The 21931-nt window shown below is 47.3% G+C and overlaps 1 protein-coding gene across 1 annotated transcript in view; it reads right to left on the bottom strand.

The window, feature by feature from the left end:
* Nucleotides 1-8919: 8919 nt before the first annotated feature.
* The window catches only part of DNER (delta/notch like EGF repeat containing), a 322578-nt gene continuing 309566 nt past the window's right edge, over nt 8920-21931 (bottom strand). The window contains exons 15-16 of the mRNA XM_040450346.1: nt 16155-16401; nt 8920-9910 (exon numbers count right to left, since the gene is read on the bottom strand). Coding sequence (XP_040306280.1) covers nt 9799-9910; nt 16155-16401 — 359 coding nt within the window. The 3' untranslated portion in view covers nt 8920-9798. The remainder of the gene's footprint in view (nt 9911-16154; nt 16402-21931) is intronic.

Raw genomic sequence — 21931 nt, 5'->3', positions numbered from 1 at the left:
TTAAATACACACTTTAAAAGAATAAAACTATTTTTTTTAATTATGAAATTTATTGTCAAATTGGTTTCCAGACGACACCCAGTGCTCATCCCAGCAGGTGCCCTCCTCCATGCCCATCACCCACCCCCCCCGTCCCTCCCACCCCCCATCAACCCTCAGTTTGTTCTTAGTTTTTAGGAGTCTCTTATGTTTTGGTTCCCTCCCTCTCTAACCATTTTTTCCCCTCCCCTCCCCCATGGTCTTCTGTCAAGTTTCTCAGATCCACGTAAGAGTGAAAACGTATGGAATCTGTCCTTCTCTGTATGGCTTATTTCACTTAGCATCACACTCTCCAGTTCCATCCACGTTGCTGCAAAAGGCCAGATTTCATTCTTTCTCATGGCCACGTAGTATTCCATTGTGTATATAAACCACAAAATAAATAAATAAATAAATAAATAAATAAATAAATAAATAATAAAACCATGCTTAAGGAAGGGGAAATGCTCCTGAAAGAATATTAAATTGAAAAAAAAAAAAAAAGGTTAAAAAACAGTAATGAGTACAATCCCAGAGCCTAACTTGGGAATCAATCACCCTCTACACACCCACTCACTTGGCTCCCCAGTCCAAAGCCATCGCTTGGCTTCCTCACAGAAATCACACCTCCAGCAGGCCTTCCCTGCCCCTCTCACACCTGTCTACGTGTTTGTCTCTTGCCCTCCTGGCCAAGCAGAGACCCTCCCCCCCTTACTCTCCGGGCACATGACATCGCATGACGCAACCCGCACGCCTCCTCTCGGAGCGTCCCCGAGGATGGAGCTCTTCTTTTAGGCACCGGGGGTGGACCCAATGCCTCCTCTCATCACTGTTCTTTAACTTTGCCGATCAGTGTTCTCTGCTCCGTCTTTGGACGCCTACCGACTCAATCTAATTTCACAGAGCGCTTCCTAAAGTCCCACCCTCCCTTCCTTGCCCCCCCCCCCCATCAACCTTAGTCCTTCCCAGCTAGACATTTTAGAGGAGCCATTGCCCCCGTGCCTGGGGGAAAGATAGACTCCACAGCTCCTAAGACGGCCCTCTGGCACTTTGTACTTCTCTATTTTTATAAGAGGAAGCTGGCATTTCATTATTTTACTTTTATTTAGTATCTCATTACCCGTGAATTATAATTTTCTTTTCTTTCCCTTTTTTTTTTAGCATATGGACTTCTGTAAATCACCTGTGCCCTTTCCTACTCCGTTGGATTTTAGGACTTTACATACTGACTTTTGTAAGCTTTGGATATAATAAGAATATTATCGGTGCTATAAGAACATTCCAGCAGGAGGGGCGATGGAAGAAGGCACCAAGGGTAGCATTTGAAGTATTTGTGCAAAACATAAAGTCTTCTGCATCTTGCAGAACAATCACCCAACAGTTAACACGCGAACACACCTGGATGTATTTGTTGAAAGCCATTCTTGTACAGTACTGGTGTACCAACCGGCAATGGCAGGAAACCTCTGGACCTTTTGGACAACGAAAAGAAAGCAAATTCTAGAACTCCAGGTCTGGGAGGGCAAAGAACCACCTCCTTCTCCAGAGGAGGAATCTGAGACTCAGGAGGAGGCTGTACCCTGTGCTCAAGCACCCGCCAGGGAGCAACAGTGCTGGTACAGCCACCACGACCTCTCCTTGACGAACGAAATGACTGGTTTAAAAGGGGAAGTGACCCAAGAGTAGCTTCTGCACTCGACGTGGTCTTCGAAACCTCAGAACAGGACGCTCGTGAAAGCACCAAACTGTCCTCAGCGGCATAAAACGCCTGCACTGTAGCCAGAATGGAAGTCCAAATGGGGAAAAGGCTTGCAGGCTTAGATGAGCCGAGCAGAGTGGACCTTTACTGACAGGCCACTACTGGAAACAGACGGGTCGCCCGGCAGAAGGGTGTTTGGTGGGCACAGAGGAGAAGTGCAGAACGGAAGCCATCCCCGAGGCCCCCCTGACCAATTTCAAGCTCTGTGCATGGTGGAAGGCCTGTATGTCTTATCTCTGGAGAAGGAGGCCTTTTGTAAATACACTAACGTGGTTCAGTAATATGCACGTGAGACAGAAGGTCAGTTCCCTGGGGAGTTGGGTTATCTGGACACGTCAGAGCTTGCTGGCCAACAAGAGGAAAATGGCTCTTTGGAAGTCACCCCTGCTCCGAGGTGCTCTCTGGGGACACTTGCTGAGTGCCGGGGAATCCTTCTCAGAGCACACAGCACGTCCATTTCTCATCGCCATTCAGGAAGGAGGAGGCTTTCTCCTGAACAGAAGAGCAAAAAAGATGCTTTCGTCTGTGGAACAAAGGTAAGAAGGACCAGCAATGGCCTCCAGTGCCTTTGACTTAACGAGCAGCTTAAAAACTAATCTACTTCAAGTGCAAGGCTCAGGGAAGCCGAGTGGAACGCAGTTCAAAGGCGCACCTGGGTGGCTCAGTCGGTTGAGTGTCCAACTTTGGCTCAGGTCATGACCTCACGGGTCGTGAGTTCGAGCCCCGCGTCGGGCTCTGTGCTGACAGCTCAGAGCCTGGAACCTGCTTCGGATTCTGTGCCTCCCTCTCTCTCTGCCCCGACCCGTTCTCATTCTGTATCCGTCTCAAAAATAAATACACATTTAAAAAAATTTTAAAAAGGCACACCTGATGGCTAGGACCCTCTCCCCGTCTAACCTCATGCCCCTAGGTAGGTCAGCCAGCTACAATCACCTGAAAGGCACCCCCCAGGTCTGGAAGAAGCAAACCCAGCCAAGCAGCCTGATGTCTGCCAACTTCCCCAGGGCCATTTCCTTTGCCACAGAGGGATCTGTGCTTAGTTATTTCGGTCTGAGAGCAGAAAGATCTATTTTTAATACAAATAAATTAAATGGAAAACTTACAGATTAAAAGTCTGAGGTCCTCGGACACTGGGAGATCAGGGTGTTTTTCTGTCACGAGAGAGTCAAATGTCCAACCGCTCTGAAACAAGCCTTCATTGGTTTGAACCTTGTCCTTGGCACTTGCAAGTTCACTGCAAGTGAGAGGGGGCTTTTAAAAACACCGAGGGCCCCAGCCCCTGAGGGCAATTTGCTCAGCATGAATTCTTGTGCCCTTGCATCAGTTGGCAGTAGCCAAATTAACGCAGAAGGTTTAAAAAGGACAGTCAGGGGGCGCCTGGGTGGCTCGGTTAAGCGTCTGACTTCAGCTCAGGTCATGATCTCCCAGTCCGTGAGTTCGAGCCCCGTGTTGGGCTCTGGGCTGACGGCTCAAAGCCTGGAGCCTGCTTTGGATTCTGTGTCTCCCTCTCTCTGTGCCCCTCCCCGCTTGCTCTCTATCTCTCGAAAATAAATAAACATTAAAAAAATTCTTTATAAAAAGGACAGTCAGGGCTGGGGCAGAAATAACCAGTGAGCATTTGCTTTATTACTCTCTCCTGCGAGACAGAGCCTCCCTCCTCTGAGCTGGCCCATAGAGCCCTGTCCATGCAGCAGGCCCAACCTTGAGCACGCGGATAGCCACGTCTGACTCTTCAACATTCTGTACCCTCTGCCCGCCTCGTACCCAAAACTTCCAACACACCCTCCTCCACAACCGCCGTTCCCTGAAGACCATCAACCTGAGTCCGTATGTTCATCCTCAGTTACTAGAACATGGCCCTTAGCAAGCCCAGAATCCCTGTTTGTTGAATCACTCTACTGAAGAAGGTCATGGAGTCTATCATTGTCATAAACGTGCCTCTGATTTCCATCACTGGGCAAGTTTGGGAAGCTCTGAGTTGATGCAAACACATTCATTTGGAACAATGAAAATAAAGAAATAGGGTAAGGGCGCATTAGGGTCTGGGAAGGTTCACCGATGTTCTTCTACCGGCCCAGATGAGATGGGGTGGGAGAGGCACGTGGAACAAAGAGAAGTGACGCAGTTCCACCTAGAAGGACCATGACAAATGGCGTGGAGACCACCCGACCCTTCATAGAGAGCATCTAAGTAGTGGTAGCCTTTCAAGAGAGGTTGAGTCCGCTGAACCCTGAATGTGAGGACTTGAAAAGCAACTGGGCCTATTTGTACAGAAACCGTCACCTTAGGCCTCCGGCTTACCCACCACCTCTAAACTGGACAGGCCCACATTTAAACCTGTTTCAATTGCAGTTCTTATTCTGTTGCGTAAGTAGTTCTCATCACCCGCATCGGAGACGATTTGAAAATTAAGGCCAATCCACTTGTAACACACCTTAAAATTCATACGAAGAACAAAGCCCCTATGTCAAGTCCTCAGCTGCCTGATTTGAGGGAAAGAAGCCTTGCCACATCAATATCATTCTGCGCTGAAAGCTTTCTACACTTAATCCCCCCAGTTCACAGCTGAAGCCCTCGTGAGTCTTCTGGAAATCGAGCTGTGCTAACGCGGTCGTGTCGTAAATAAGCGAAGTTACATGAAGTAACTTCTCCGCAAGACAGTTCCTGATTTCTCTATATCCCACCCCTCGTCTTCTGTGCACGCAGCTGACCCCGAGATGGCCGGTGCAGACCAGAGCCCATTAGGCATAATAGCGTGTCACTATTTATTATGTGCAACGTGCCAGGAATTCTGGTGTTCATCCCTTCCCGCTCCATGAACCCATTTTCTGTTCCTTAACAGCACTGGTGTCCCACTGACCTTGGGTAAGTCATTCTCCAGTTTTCTTGGACCTCAGTCAGCTCATGAGCAGAGTGAGGGCTGCACAGAATCATCTCCTCCGTAGAATGTGTGTGCGTGCGTGCGTATACGTGTGTGTGTGTGTGTGTGTGTGTGTGTGTGTGTTAAAGCAGGTCTGCCTAAAACTCAGTTTGATCTAAGGACCACTCTGTATGTTTATCACGCTCTTCTGTCCCTAAGGGAGTTACACGCATCGCGCTGCCTGAAAGATCACGCGGTAATGGCTTAACAGAAACTCCCCATGGAAGTCACATTTCTGAAAGATGGACTCCAGTATAGGGTAACCACACTAGAAGAATTTCAAATTGTTAAGAGGTATTTTGACTCAGGAAAATAGGAAATTGCCTTATTAAAAAATAATTTGTCCATGGAATATCTTCCACATGGACTAGTTTAATAAGAAGGATTTCAATTTTGCGGACATCCTCTTGAGCAATTTGGAAATTTTCTTTCTTTTTTTTTTTTCTTTAAAAAAATTTTTTTAACGTTTATTGAGAGACAGAGACAGAGCACGAGCGGGGGAGGGGCAGAGAGAGAGGGAGACACAGAATCCGAAACAGGCTCCAGGCTCTGAGCGGTCAGCACAGAGCCCGCCGCGGGGCTCGAACTCATGGACCGCGAGATCATGACCCGAGCGGAAGTCGGACACCCAACCGACTGAGCCACCCGGGCGCCCCTGGACATTTTCTAATAAGCCAACAGAAAGATGACAATTGTTTGTCAATCATTTCCTACTGCCACCTAACAGTCTGGGAATGTGTTTGTGGGTTCAATCTGAATCCGTGGATTAGAAAATTTTAATAACTAGCATGAAAATTCATACCAGCAAAACCTACCTTGCCAAATCACGGAGTTGCTGATTCAATCCAGAAACTGAGGGTTATAACGCACTAACTGAATTTAATTTCTCCTTGCACCACCTGCAGCGTGGCCACCCTCCCTCACCAACACACGACCTCCACCTTCTCCCTGTCCTAGCACACCGGAAGTCTGACCCTCCCCGCCCCCAGAAGCCTGCCCACTTCTCTGTCTTCAACCTACCCGCTTTCCTTGTTGCACGTTTTTTTGCATGAGCTTATTGCTTTTATTTCATTTTCTTAAAGGTTTATTTATTTTTGAGCGACAGAGAGAGAGGGAGAGAAGACCTGAATCAGGCTACACGCTGACAGCAGTGAGCCCGATGTGAGGCTCGAACCCACAAACTGGGAGAGCGTGACCTGAGCTCAAGTCAGATGCTCAACGGGCCCAGCCACCCAGGCACCCCAATTGCGTTGTTTTTAAAACTTTATTGATTGTTAAAACTTCATATACAGTAAAATGCACAGATCTTCAGCGTATACTTTAGATAAATGTATACTCTCTTGTTACTATCACTGGAATCAAAATACAGACCGTTTCCATCTTCCAGAAATGTCCTTTTGGGACCTTTCCAGTCCTTCCCCTGCCCTCTGCACTCAGAAGTAGCAGGTTTGGGTTTCTAGCACCACACGCTGGTTGTGCCCCATCTGGAATCTTACATAGATGGAGTCATGCATTATGTCCCGTGCTGTGTCTGACTTTTTGGCTCAATACCTACACCTGCGAGATTCAGACCCATTGTTGCATTTCAGTACCTCTTTCCGTTTTGTCCTTTTATTCATTTTCTACTATGTTGGGGACTATTATGGAAAGTTGCATAAGGCTTTTTTTAAACACATTTTTGTTGCCCTTGGACATTTACCTAGGAGCGAAATTGCTGGGTCATAGAGCAGCACAGGCGAATCTTGACCTCGTATGCGCTGCTCTGGCCTGACTCCTCTGAGTCCCTCAGAAGTGTCCACTCTCATTCTTGGAAGCTTCCCCTTACCTCCCCCTCTGTCACCCATCTTTCAGGTCCTGGCTTGGAAGTGACATGTCAAGGAGACTTCCCCGGCAACGGCCTCACACCTGCCGAGTGCTCCATTAACACCTGTTGCATAGATGGGTGGATTGACACGCTGAGGAATGAGAGTCTTGGGGACAGATTCGCTGGTAGTATTTTTCAAACTGTCCCCCGTGGAACTCTTACTGTCCATTCCCCCAGAAACCACTGGAGGGGTGCAGGTGAGGCAAGATGGCTGGCACTCTGTTGAGTCAGATCATCTTAGCACATTTCCACTGGTTCTACTATGGAAAACAGTATGGAGTTTCCCCAAGAAATTAAAAGTAGGTCCCTATTCCACTGAGGGGGGTCAGGGTCCGTGATCCAAGGCCAGCAGGTGCAAGCCTGGTTGTGATGAGCAGAGACCTTGGTACGCGTGTCAAAAAACCAGCTCCCAACTGTTAAAATCACTTGGAGATCATTTATCTGCGTGTGCCATCTCCTTGCAAGAATCAAGAGCTTCCGTAAAAACTACAAAACGGGCTGGAACACCTCTGAAGGCGAGGATCCCTGTTGTGACGTACAGTTGCCTTGTGAAAACCCACGTTAGAAAAGGGCTAATTCCAACCCCACTTGAGTCATGAGACTGTCACCAGTTCAACAAGTCCTGGCAGGTATTTACTCTCGCTCATCAAATGCTTTTTTCACCAACAGTGTGAAGTAACGACTTGACCAAAGAGCGTCTCACACACTCGCAGAAAGTGCCCCAGGCTTTACGAGGACCACTAACTCATCCACCGTCCATGACGCACTGACTCCAAGATCACAGGCACAGCCATCCAAAGCAAGCTAATTGACTACCTTGGAAATGGTCTGTACCTAAACTAAGCACAAGGACGACAGCAATGGCGAACGTGCCGAATGCATAATGGGAGCTGCCAGTGAGCAGAGGGATCTAAATACATCCTGGCACCTAATCCTCACGACGATCCTACGGGAGGTCCTATGGTTTATCCCCATTCTCCAAGTTTTGAGGCGTAGGTCCGGAGTTTCTGCCCAAGTCGTTAGCAGGGAAACGGTCGCAAGATTCCGATCCACTCTGCTACAAATCAGCCGCCCAAGGGCAGTTTACCTTCCTTCACCGGCTCTTAGCGGTGCGACTCCATTTGTTTCTTTGAACTGCTGGTTCAAAAGGAGCCATGACCTTGATAGCCAGGGTCACCATCTGCCTGACACACAAATGCTCAGTGGGACGTCTTATTAATGTGTTTGGGGTCGGCCCCTCAGACTGAAGGCAGTAATCTGAATTAGCAGGCTCCATTAATTTGCTTTAAAAAGACAGACGGCGATTGGCAAAAGATTTCCCACAAGCTCTTCGAGGGACATCACATAGAGCGACTTTGAGAAGGGTTGAGACGGTGGGATGGGGCAGCTTCCAAAGGAAGACCCAGCGGGGCAGACATGGCCCTGGGGCATGGCGGCGGGGGGGAGGGGGGGCATGAGTCTGGGATGGGGGGGAGGGGGGGATGAATTCATCCCCCACCCAAGTCCCTAGGCCCCCTCCAGTGCATGCAGGGTCTGTGTGCCGCGCCACCAACAGTTTCCGACGAGGAGATGGAAATAAGCAAGGTCTGTGATGTTCCCATGGATGCTCAACCGCCCGTGTTCATATTCTAAGTTCGTTTCTAAACACTTATACGAACTAAAAATATTAACATACGCACGCTACCGCTTAATAATCAGAGCGTGGGTGTGTTGCTATATCATCTGTAGGATTAGGGACAGATGTTTGAGGGAAGAGAGGGAGAGGAAAGCATCTTAAACACTTTTTGCCCGAAATCCTCCCTCGCACCTGGTTTCAGGGACTTTTCCCTGGCCTTACCAAACATTCCCAAGTGAAGATAAAATTAAAAAAAAATTAAAAAAATGACTCCGAGACTTGGGCGCAGCATTTGGATGCAAAATAGAATTGAACGTAGGGCGGTTCTAAGCTGCCTTCAAGTTCCTCAGGACCAAACTGCTGTTTGCTAAGGCCATTTCACTTGACCTCCACTGGACCCAGCGCTTAGGAAACATTTATTGGGGCCGCAGGTCCCCCGAACATCATGCCTACAAGCATTTCCACGTTCCAAAGCACCTCAGCGGGCACGCGTGCTGCATGTCGCGGGCAAGTTCTGGTGTAAATGCGGAAATGAGAATTCTTATCTTCCCCCCCCACCCCCACCTTTCATGTTTAAAGGAACGGAGGGATGGGTCACTGGCAATCAGGAGGTCAGGAGGGCTCCTAGAAGGCACAGAAACGTACTCCTTGAAATATTTAAGATGTGAAAAACAAGGAGATTGACAATGAATAGCAAACCCAAAATGTTTTCTGTAATTTTAAAAGAACGAGAGACAAGCGCATCCTGGACTTGGTAACATTTATTCAATATTCTTTGAAATTAGCAAGAATCAGAAGAAGCACATATCAATCCAATACAGCCACGGACATGTCCTGGATGTAAATAAAGATGCATTATGAGAAATACACACTACGAAGGAACTAGTACTCTCTTATATTGACTACCTCTTAGCAACAAACAACTCCAACGTAAATTTAATTTACTCACGATATAAAAACCTTGACTTTTTAAAGAAAATATAGATTCGATGCGATCATAATTTGCCTCACCAGGCCCTTTCCCTATGCATGGTTTTCAAGGCCTAGCTCGGCCACTGTTACGAAAGTGACAAACACAAACTCAAAGGAACATTTCTGCAAGGTTCAACAAAACGGTGCAGAAATAATTTACTTACCCATGCACAGAATAAGGCAAAGGCTAATTTCATTCGGGTTAGGAATAATAAATGTAACTAGTTTCTTTTTCACGAAACAAACATTTCAGACTTCTTTTTAGGTGACGGCTATACTGTTATATGGGTCATACTCTACATGTGTTTCCTAACTACTCAGAAAGCTGGCACTCACAAGTCACATAGAAACTTCATGAAACACCATCTGGGTTTCATGACGGTGTCCCCCGTGGGAGAAGCACGCACTAGTCGAAGCATACAGTTTAAAGAGCGGAAAGTACATTAAAACGTAGTCTATGGGTTTCACAAATTTCGTTTTTAAAATATTTTTTCCAAACTAAAAGCTGCAGAAAATTAGTTCTTCGATAGTCTACCGAAAACTCTTGAGCAGCTACCATTTCAAATTTAAGCTTTTTATTTTCTTAAAAATATTTAAATGAGGGTGGTAGCCCATCTTTTTTGAAAAATAATTCCCCCCCCCAAAAGAGATTACAAATCTTTTGTTTTAATCAGTGTGACCAGGGGCTTGTCATCGGGGCTGTAATCCTCATAGGCGATGGGGGTCACATCATACATCGCAGGCCGGGATTTCTTTCCAAACCTGAAACCACACAGAGAGAGAGAAGACTCTGGTTAGATGAACACTGGATGTCAAGCCTTACTAAAGGCAAGTGGTGAGAATAATTTAGATTCAAGAATCAGATGGAATGATAAACATACCCTGAGAAATACATTCCCTAGCAAGCACAGAAATTTAAGAGACCTGGATATAACACTGAACGAGCGGAGATATTAGTCTCCAGGGCAGGAGGTAAAAAAATGGATTTCATGAACCGTGGAGCCCAAATTAATGTTGAAGCTTCGAGGTTAAATCCTGGCAAAGCAGCCAGGCATGACAGCTCTGCAATAAGCTTCAAGAAAACGTGTATCTATTTGTCTTTTTCTTCTGAGACCCTTAACTATCTGGAGAGGCAAGTTTATTTTACATCCATTCTAGTGTCTGGAATACAGAATGGCGGGCGGTGCTCCCTGGACTATGGACAGACAGCCTCTCCCGTGGGACTTGCAGGAGAGCTGTAAAGGCTCAGAGGTCATCGGAGGTCCCACCATAAGGAGAAGGGGATATGGAGGAAAGGACTTCCAATAAGGAGATGTCTGTCCACACCCTGCTACCCACCGTCCAACCCCGCCCACCTGTTCCTCCCCACCCCCCACATACACACAAGCCATCGCCTTCTTTGAGCACAAGCCATTGTCCCAAAAGATCTGTATATATCAAAGTCCCCACAACAGCAGGACTGATGCTTAGAAGCCAAGGGGTGTCAAAATCCAATTTCAGGACTTCCTGCCAAACCAGTCTTAAGATGGAGATTATGAAAATAAAGCCAATTCAACTTCTGGGTGGTCTCTTCCCACTGAAGACCTCACCTTCCCTAAGTCCCTGGAGTGCAGTATGACTTAAACAATCTTCCACACTTGCCCACCTCCCCTCCTCATTAGTAGAGACAACTCTTTTTAACTGTTTCAAGTCCAATGGATTCACAAAGGAAATACGTAAAGAATCTGAAATTTTAAAATGGTGGGTCGGATGGGCCCCAAACACTTCAAGGGGCTCATTTACCACAGCCTCCACCCTACCCACCCCCACCCCCATCCCTAGTTTTTCCTTTGCTTTCTTGGGAAGTCCACCCTCTCACATACAGTGAGGAGTAGAAGACAGTGGGAGATGGGAAAACATTGCATTCTTCATATGACCTTTGGTTCTTAAACATTCATCCATCTTTTGTTCCGATTCACTCAAGATTTACCGGTCTTCAGGGGCACAAAGGCATAAACCGTGCCAGATGGGCACCGGGCAAAATACAGACTAATGAGTTCATGCGTTCTGCCACCAAGAAATCCAAGGGTATTACTGAAAGATTAAAAAGCTTTCAATGAAATCACAGCTAAAACGTGAAGGCTCACTGAGGCCTGGGATTGTGCATCCATAAACCTGGGTTGGAGTCCAGCCTGGAGTCTGTTTATCTAAACTGCATGAGGCCTGCGTATATCTGAGACCACGGAAAGGAACAAGAGTGTAGAAGCCAACTAGATCCGGATACTTTCTCCCAACGCTGAAAATTTCAGAAGCTACTTTAGGGCGCAAATACTTTGACAATCTAGGTCTCATAAAATAGCCAGACCCGTCGGTAACAACATACCACTAGATCATTTTAAACAAAATAGGACAATCCCTGTGAAAAGCCCTCTTCCCATAGTAACCATGGGGCAGTTTCCCGATTTGATGGCAGGGCCAGCAAATCACACGCAGCCTATTAATCAGTCGGCTGACCAAGAGGAAAAATCCAAGTGACTTAATAGGTTGAATATGTGTTTACGATATCCATTTCATTTATTTAAAAAAAATTTTAATGTTTATTTATTTTTGAGAGAGAGACAGAGAGTGAATGGAAGAGGGGCAGAGAGAAGGGGAGACACAGGATCCGAAGCAGGCTCCAGGCTCTGAGCCATCAGCACAGAGCCCAACCCAGGGCTTGAACTCACGAAGCGCGAGATCATGACCCGAACTGAAGTCAGACGCTTAGCCGACTGAGCCACCAGCCGCCCCAAGATACCCGTTTCATTTTTTATGTGATTTCATAGTTTGAAGAAGAACCTGTTTCTTCAAAATCCAGAAAGTTAAATGCCTCCGTGTTATGCAATCTACCAACAAGCTATAACTCAAAGGGCTGTGACCTTAAACTGCGGTCATGGGGCTGAATATCAACAGGGCAGGTTTGAGGAGGGGTGTTTGGGGTCCGTTGAGAAAAACGAGGCAAGGGCTGAGCCCTGCCGGGAGCGGCCACACGGTCGACATGGACAAGAACAAGGAGCCTCACTTCATATCTAGACAGGTAACTGGCTTTGTGCCCGGTGCTACTGAGATCGACTCCACACCAGTATGGGAATGAAGTATAATGCTGGTTACAAAGGGAACTTGGCACTGTCTCGGAGCTGGAGTCCCTTAACTCGCTCCTGAGAAGTCCATTCCACTTCCTCCAGGGACGTACAGGGGTCTCCGCGCAAAGTGCGGTAGCTACCACACAGAAGCTAAAGTGGTTTTTAAAACACAATAGAGTGAACCAAGACTTTCCTTGAATCTCCTCCACCCATCACTGTGGCAAGCTTACATCGAGTAAAACGGGACTGTGCATTCATACTCACATTTCTAATACCAATAGCTTTTTATAGTTTCCTGCTCTCTCAGAACTGGGTGGGTGTTAAGAAAGAAGCTAACACCTATAGAAGTCCATTTAAACTCTCAGACGCTGGGTGACTCAGCTGGTTAAGCGTCCCACTCTTGATTTCGGCTCAAGTCCTGATCTCACGGTTCATGAGATGGATCTCCACATCGGGGTCTGAGCCGACAGCGTGGAGCCTGCTTGAGATTCTCTCTCTCCCTCTCTCTCTCTGCCCCTCCCTGGCTCGCATGCTCGACTACTCTCTCTCTCTCTCTCCCAAGATAAATCAATAAACCTGAAAAAGAAACAAAAACTCTCAGGTACTAAACCAATATAAGAGCTTGCCTGTGTTATTGCAGGAATATTTATGTGACTATTCCTTCAAATAACATGCGGGGTTTTTTTTCTTATCATAAAGGTACATTTTAAATGTAAAACAAATCTTTTTGGAAAATAAAGAAAATTATAACGTAGACCAGGGGTTAACAATCGATAGCCTGCAAACCAATTACAGCCTGTTGCCTGTTTTTCAATAAAGTTTGATTGGAACACAGTTGCACCCACTCATAATGTGTCTCTGCTACTTTCACACTATAAAGGCCGAGCCGAACAGTCACAGGCACCCAGAGAATACACGGTCTGAACCAGCTGAGGTATTCCGCAGACCCTTGCTGAAGACCCTAAGAATCACTCACGGTCCCTCTCTCCAAAGGATTCAGCGGAGTGTCTGGCCATGTCAACAAAAACTAGAAGGAATGATGGAAGTTGTGGCCACGATAGCATTAATGTCCCTGACATCCCAAAGGTTATCTGGTGACAAGTCTTGCCCACGTTATTTCACTAAAACATACTGCAGCCAATTCTCAGGCAGATCGAGACTGTGCTCTCTTCCAGCTCATGTGCCCCTGGAAGTCAAGAGCTAAAACACCACCACAGGGAAAGCAGGCGGATCTGACCTGGAGAAAGGCCCAAAGCCAGAGATGCTCTTTGAGAAAACGTGACCGGGTCCTCTCTCAGCTTCCCTGGTTCTGTTTTGTGTGACCAGGTGCTTAGCGCTGGGGGAGCAGAGAGCAATCTGCAGCCGAGATGTGACCTCGCTCCAGAGCCTGGAATGCCCGTGCGCTCCCACTGGTCAGCTGCAAACTCTCTCCGGCCCAAGGGATCAGCAAAGCAGCCACAGAACACATGACTCTTAATCAGAGAGAGAAACGGGCTCCTCACAGCCCAGCACCGGCATCAACTGAGAGCTGACATCAGAATCACCAGACGCTGCCTCGGTCACTCGTGAATGCCACAGATGACCCACTCAGTATTCGTCCTGCGTGGCTGCTCAGCTGATGGCATTCCGATCCCATGTCACCTCCAGGCCAGCAGCTGGGAGACAGGCTGGGAAGTGGGAGCAAGCTACAGGTCACTGCTGAAAACTAGGGAGGAGGTAACAGCAAAAAGAGTTAATTTTTTTTTCAATGCTTCTCTAGGGTTTCCAGGAAAAAGGAGTGAAAAGGGGCCAACCAGCCAGAGACCCAGCCAGGACCTCTAGACAGCCAGGCTGTAGAAACCACAGGTCGTAGCTGAGTAAACGTTTATGAGGGAACGTTCCAGATATCTGGGAAGGTATTGTATTAACTTCAGTGGGTTTATCGGTAGTCACTGGTGCATGGAGGAGCTTACTGGGTAGGAATTCTGCAGTAAATATTTTTGATAAAAATCAGCACCAAATAAGAACCAGGTCTGTAAATGCTTTTAAGTTAATTCTTCCCTTCCAAGACTATCCAGCTAAATATCTTCCTAGCGGGCTATCTAAGCGGGAAGCTCAGAAGAATCTATCCTTAACTATGCTAGGGCTGAAATAAAATACTCCTCTTGAACACAAAAGGATCTTGGCCAGAGATCCCTCCGGGGGTGGAGGGAACCTGATTTCTTGGGTCTCCCAACACATCCCGGTGTCACGCCGCCGATTCCGCTCCCTCCCGGTGAACTCGGCACCTCCGGGAACAGAGAGAGAAGACTCTTGAGCAACAGAGGAGCTTGCCTCCTCGCCTCCACTTTTTACACCTTTCACCTCTCACCCAGTGACTTCTGAGAACCTCCAGCACTCCTGGGAGGCTGCTGCCCTGGAATGACGTCACCTCTCAGGCAGGTCAAGACATCCCGCACCAACCCCTGACAGAGACCGTCCTTTCACTACAGACCTCAGATTGTAGGAGGGAGGGTCTACTGTGTGCCAGCACCTGCTGGAGACGGAAAGAAAACGGCCCTTTATGTACAGGCTGGCGGACGAGTCAAATAAACAAGACGTGCAGGGACCGGCCTCAGGGCTTCCCGGAGGCTGTGCTGTTAAGCTGACCCTTCAAGGAAGGAGTCAGTGATGAGCAGCACGTAGGGCCTGACTCAGAATTGGTTTGGGGATTTCCTTGCGCAGAAAGCAAACTTTCTGAACCTCGTAGCCTCTGTACCGTTCAGACAGAATCCGGAGCTGCGTGTGTTTTGATCAAGACGACTACACGGCCTCCCAACAGAGGTATTGCAGCTACTAGCTCTCATGACCCCAATCTGAAGACACCGAGCTCAGCACGCTCTTTACTACAGCACAGACTTCCTGAATTGTGCACTTTAGATCATTCTAGCAATTAAAAGAGAAAACAGCTTTCCTTTAACAAACACTGGTGCGCTCGTTTTTGTACTAAACATCCTGTGCAAAAATAAAATATGGGGGCGCCTGGGTGGCTCAGTCGGTTAAGCGTCCAACTTCGGCTCAGGTCATGACCTCACGGTTTGTGAGTTCGAGCCTCGCGTCAGGCTCTGTGCTGACAGCTTAGAGCCCGGAGCCTGCTTCAGATTCAGTGTCTCCCTCTCTCTCTCTCAAAAATAAATAATAATTTTAAAAAGTTTTTTAAAAGTAAAAAAAAAAAAGATTAGCTGATTTTGTTAGTGTTACAGATTTGGAGAAATACATAGGATGTTATCTCTTTATACAAGCCTTTACTATTTGTAATTTAATTTGATTGCCTTGACTAAGGGAGACATGACTTTTCGCTGTTCAGGGACCAGTGTTTGCAGAGGCTTGAATGGTCTGTGTGAAATAGAGTCAAGTAATGGGGTGGCTGGGACTAAATGCCACACTTCGGACACCCGACTCCTGCTTTCTCTGTGGCACCACTGGTGTGGTACCTCGTCCCTCCAGGAGTCTTTCCTCCAGAAAAGGACATCGTTTTATAGAATATGTACACCAACAGCAGAATGAAAGCTGTTTGTCATTCCTTAAGGAAGCCGCTAAATCGAACGTCACTGCTTACCTATGCTGTTTGGAGAGCACAGCTAAAGACATTCCAAAAAGCAATCATCAAAAAACGTTTCCTACACAGTGATTAAGAATCGGCTATTTATAGCACGGATAAACACAAATTAAATGAATGAATGTATTCAATGCAAACAGTAAGCTAGCAGCAAATTATAAAGCAGCCCCATTATCTGTCCCCAGTATGCCTTGAACCTATGCTTTCGTCTATGAAATCCTCTTTGCAGGTGTGGATTCCTGTTCGCAACACCACCCGGCTCCCAGGAATGCACCCAGATGGCAGCGGGCTCTCCCCTCCGCCCCCCTCCCTTCCCCACGCAGCCCACCTGGCGTGCCGGATGGAGGCGATGGCATTGCTGAACTCGCTGTCGATGCTGCGGCAGTTATAGAACTCCTCGTAGGCTGGCCGGGAAGAGCCCTGGTACTCGATGCGGCTGATGCGGCAAATGCCCACGATGAGGATGATGAGCATCAGGATGAAGGCGACACAGAGGGCCCCGATGATGATGTAGAGGGAGTGCCGGGGCATGTTGGTGAGGCTCTCCGCCATGTGACCGGACTTCCACTGCAGGTCTGGGGCGAAAGTAAGCAAAGGCCTGGGTGTGAGTTGTGACCTTTGTAACAGGAAGGTCTTCACTGACCTTGCTTCAGCAACCTAAAATACAAGGGCCACCCCAACTGGGAAGAATTATTTTCTATGGATAACCCAGATCAAGGGCTAATGTCCTTAACATACAAGAGCCTCTTACGAATCATTAAGAAAAACCAGGAACACACTATAGAAAAAATGGGCAAAAATATAAAAAGGAATCTACCGGGGCGCCTGGGTGGCTCAGTCGGTTGAGCGTCCGACTTCGGCTCAGGTCAGGATCTCGTGGCTCGGGAGTTCGAGCCCCGCGTCGGGCTCTGTGCTGACGGCTCAGAGCCTGGAGCTTGCTTTGGATTCTGTGTCTCCCCCTCTCTCTCTCTCTGCCCCTCCCCTGTTCACGCTCTGTCTCTCTCTCTCTCTCAAAAATGAATAAACTTAAAAAAAAAATTTAAAAAGGAATCTACCAAAGACACACAAATAGAAAATTATTTACTTTCATAATTCTTTAAAAATGCAATTCCTCTATCCATTCCAAACAGTATTTAAAATATTTGATAACCACAGCTGAGGGGCGCCTGGGTGGCTTGGTCGGTTGAGCATCCGACTTTGGCTCAGGTCATGATCTCATGGTCCATGGGTTAGAGCCCCGCGTCAGGCTCTGTGCAGACAGCTCAGAGCCTGGAGCCTGTTTCAGATTCTGTGTCTCCCTTTCTCTCTGCCCCTCCCCTGTTCATGCTTTGTCTCTCTCTGCCTCAAAAATAAATAAACCTTAAAAAAATTTTTTTTAAATAAATAAATAAAATATTTGATAACCACAGCTGATATGTGTGCAGAAATGAGGATGTGCAAATTGATACTCAACCCTTGTGTAGACTTAATGGACCCGGAAATTCCAATTTTTAGAATTTATGCTGGGGAAATTGTCCTATAAATGCGTAAAGCCCTATATACAAGGACGTTCATCTCAGCATCAGAACTTTTAAATGTTAAATGACCAAATACTATACATTTAGAAAAAGGTTCATTAAATAAGCACAACCCCCAGGTATCCACCACTCAAAGTTAATACTGTTCAAAGATAATAAAGTTCATATTGAACCATTTTTGCTTTAGATTGTTATTCAGGTTTTTTTTTTTAAGAAATAAAATGTTATAGCTATAGCCAGAGGCCCTACCCCCACACTCTCTCTCTGTCCCACAAGTAGACAAACCAATTTATAAAAGAAAAAAAATGGGAAACAAATACTCAACTCTTAGTGAGATGGAGAGATGTTTTCTTCTTTCTTTAAGTTTATTTATTTATTTTGAGAGAGAGTGTGTGTGTGCGTGAGAGCACGAGCATAGGAGGGGCAGAGAGAGGGAGAGAGAGAATCCCAAGCAGGCTCTGCACTGTCAGCACAGAGCTCAATGTGGGGCTCCAACTCACAAACTGCGAGAACATGACCTGAGTCAAAATCAAGAGTTGGATGGCTAATCAACTGGGCCATCCAGGAGCCCCAAGAGATGTTTTGTTCCAACAAGGGAACAAAAGCAGTTGGCCAAACAGGACCTACCCATATAGTACAGTCACATGTGAACTCAAAGTGCTTATCTATACACTGAAAAGCTCAAGACAGAGTGATAGTAATGACGAATTTGCTGCCTTCCTATGTTAAGCTCTTTGAAAACATCTCACTTAATCATTACAACCAACTGAAGATCCATCATTTTCTCTCTCTGCTTTATAGGAAACTGGCATCACCAGCTGGGTGAGCTCAAGTCTAGACCCAAGTCTGCCTCACCCAGGAACACACTAACAATAGAGGTCAATGGGAGGCAGAATCACAAGTATTTTTATTTCCTTCATTATACTTCTCCGTCTTTTCCAGCTTCTTTCAAAAGAATAATGTATTCCTTTTATAAAAATATTTAAAAATCGGCAATAAATTAGTTGAAGAAAACATCCATGGGATTATCTTCCAGCATAACAGTGGAAGAAGTGTGGGTCTTGGGATCACGCCAACCTTGCCTTCAATCCTAGCTGCAACATTTATTTGACCTCCCTGAGACTTCGTTTCTTCATTTATAAGATGAAAATAGCAACCCGTACCCCATGGCTTATTGTAGGCACAAGTTAGAAAACACGTGAAGAAAAATAAGAAAGTCTGCTGCTGGGCATGTGGTGGGTGGTCCTAAAAAGGAGCAGGTGTCACGGTGGAAGAGAGATAAAGGATAAGGAGAAGCAGGACACTGCCCTCTGAGGCACGCGCTGTGAGCTCAGGATTACTGAGCAATGCTCTGGGCCCTTTCAAAAAACGCCAACCTGTATGAGCAGGAAAATAAATGGATGAATGGGACATAATCTCCTGCCTGGCACAGGTCAAGAGTGTCAAAGTATGAACTGTTTACAGACCTGCACACATGTGGAATGTTCTGGATAACGTGAACAGGACTTGAAAGGAAGTTTGGAAAATAAAAAGGGCTACATAAGACCAAAGAGAAGCCAAGTTCGTGTGGGAAAGGGATGTCTTCTGTGCTGGACTCACAGCACCAGCACCTCGAGACGACTGGTTTCACATTAGGACTACGGGAGCCTGAAAATGGGATTCAGGGGTGGGTGTGTGTGGACGGGCCCGTCTTCCCGTGAAATGCTCGGACTCTTCTCACTGGGCCAAACTCTGCGGGAATGTGTGCGATGTGCGGGCACATACACACTCACCCAAGCTACATCTTCAGTGACCAAGGAATCTGAGAACCGGCTATGCTTTGCCTTGAATGGTTACAATCTGAAGAAGAGCACAGGGAGACACAGATCCCCTTTCTAGAAGCCTAACGGAAAAGGGACCCATGCCCCCAAACCTGATGGCTCCTGAGAGTTTGAGAAGAATGAGATGAGTGAAGTGTGTTCACATCCAGAACTTCAGACTCCTGAGTTTTCACCAAGACCCCTGAGGTCTGGTTTTGCCAGGTGAGCTTGGCTGCCTGAGCTCACGAGGTCCGTGCAGCAGTGAGACTGACCATGACGGCAGTCCCGGCTCTGTCCGAACCAGCTCACATATGGCCAGAGGGACTGACAGAAATCACGGCAACTGAACGGTCGCCATGGAGGGGAGAAGGTGTTTTGTGAAACGAGAACTAAGCCTCCGTCCCGGATCAGAGGCATTTAATTTGGCAATGCCTGGTTCACACTGAGAGAGAGTCACTCATTCTTCTGGCTGGAAGAAAAGCAGGACTCACTTGATTTGCAACTATTTCAACCTTCTCTGAAAAATTCAGTTGTAGGCTGGAGTCCAACCTCAGACCTCACCGTTAACAGCCACTTGGCATCACCGCAAGGGCAGCCAGCGATGTTTCTACTCTGACTTGGTAGAGGGCTCCGCTCCCACTGCTATGGCAGGGCCACGTGCGTTCCCGCTGAGCCCTCACAGTTGATTTCGAACTTCATGTGAATAGCTCACTCGTATCAACTGTGCATCCACAGCGAGCACACAACCCACGGCGGTCCGGCCGCTACTGTGGACAGACAACGGCGCTGGGTTACGTGCTCAGCACGGCGTCCCAGGCCTGAGCTGCCTACGCTGCGTACGTTTCTGGCCATCTGTTCTACTTCCCCAAACTCTGCATTCCGGGCTGTTTGAACCTTTGGGAAAACGTTCTTGAAATTCCTCTGAAAAGCTCTGCTTCCCTCCTCCCCCTACCCCCACTTTTTTTTTTTCCTACGTTACTGTCGGCTGAAATTTTTCTGGTAGATGTGAACGTGGCTGCTTTACTCACTAATCGGGTTGGAACCAGGCTGGATCTGAGTAAATCCAACCTCGGTCTGGAAGCATCAAGAGGATCTGCACCAGGCGGCCGAAGCTGTCACCTCCAGTCCTGGCATAAGTCACGAGACCCTCACGAGCTATCACTTTGCCGCATCCCAGAGTCCCGCTGCATGAACCATTCACTATGCCAGCTACAGCACAGCTCAGAGAGGAGCTGTGCACCAGAAGATGCTCGATGGGATGATCCCATCAGCCCCAACAGGTGCATGACCAGGGACACATGCACACAAACTGCCTGCTTATGGGTCTGCGAGACCATTGGTATTTAGGTTTCAAACTCAGTTTGTTTAAGGTTTTGTGTTTTCCACAGTGTGTTTGCATTTACCTGTCAATTGTAACATAGCCCTTGGAGCTAGGGAGAGAGGCTGGACTTAAGCAGCTGCACGGGGTCAAACAGACCACCTGTGGCCAGGATGAGACTAAAACCGGACCCAGCAACAACCACCACTCCACCGAAGGAGACACCATTAGCTTTATAAATTTCATTCTAGAACACATTGCCTAGATCTGTTTTTTAATTTACCTACGTGAACGTAGTCAGGCTCGTTCATGTGTTCACCTATATTATTTAAAAAGAGAGTGAGTGTGCAACGTGTGGACATCAGACAGCTAGATAACTTTTGAGACCATCTGCTGCTGGACTAATTGAGAGGAGGGCTTTCAAATTACCTTCTGCTTTCCATAGCTAAGAGTTATTTGGACAAGCAAGGCAGTCAATGAGATCGCAAAAGATTAAGAGCTCTCATTAAACTTCAGAAGAGGACAGCGTAGGAAAGGAATGGAAAGAAAAGTTCACCTCTTTCATAGGATCTGCTTGCTGAACAACCATTAATTGGGCACCTACTATGTGCCAGGCATGGCACTAGATGCCGGGATAAAGAGCGAGGGAAAGTACACAGTTGGCTCCTGGAGTTCCCCGTCTTTTGAGGGGTACAGAGACCAAAGAAATGATCCCATAGTAGCTGTAGACATACAAGTGTGCCAAGCCAATCAAGGACCACCTCCACGGTGCTACTGGAAAGGACAAGGAAAATCTCCATCTAATTGGGGAATCAGAATTGCTCTAGAAGTGAGGGTCTGTAGGAAGCTGGGCTCTCCAGGTAAGTAGGTAAAAACCAGAGCTGAGGGAGAGCAGGGGGAACATGGTCCCAGGAAAAAACCCCGGGGAAGGGGGAAAGGTGGGGAACAGGACAAGAGACTGGAAGGGCGACAAGGTGGCTGCTCCAGGGAGCGAGGGAGCGAGCCAGGGGTTGGCTGAGTGAGGAGCTCCCTCCCGCGGCCCCACAGGCAATAGTGTGGCCTTTGGTCTTCAGTTATAAATGCAATTTAATAGGAGCTCAGCAGTGGCAGGGAGAGAAACTGGTGGGGAGAAGGGTCTGAGTATTCAGATTTGCACGTTGAAAAGATGCCTCTTCCAGATGCAACCATGTGGATGCATGGGTTTGAGGACATTGTGCTAAGTTGAAACAGGTCAGATAAAGAAAGACAGATATGGTGTAAGCTGGTTTATATATGGATCTAAAGAAAAAAAGAAAGCTGAACTCACAGTAACAGAGAGTGGCATGGTGGGTAACAGAGGCTGGGATGTGAGGGACAAGGGGAGATTAAAAAAAAGAAGAAGAAACAAAGAAAGTAGAATGGTGATTGCCAGGGCTGGGGGAAGGGGTCACAGGGAGTGTGATTGCCAGGGCTGGGGGAAGGGGTCACAGGG

The sequence above is a fragment of the Herpailurus yagouaroundi genome, unplaced genomic scaffold, assembly GCF_014898765.1.
Source record: "Herpailurus yagouaroundi ecotype Mexico unplaced genomic scaffold, PumYag 202, whole genome shotgun sequence".
Taxonomy (NCBI): domain Eukaryota; kingdom Metazoa; phylum Chordata; class Mammalia; order Carnivora; family Felidae; genus Herpailurus; species Herpailurus yagouaroundi.
This window is presented reverse-complemented; position numbering and strand designations above follow the sequence as displayed.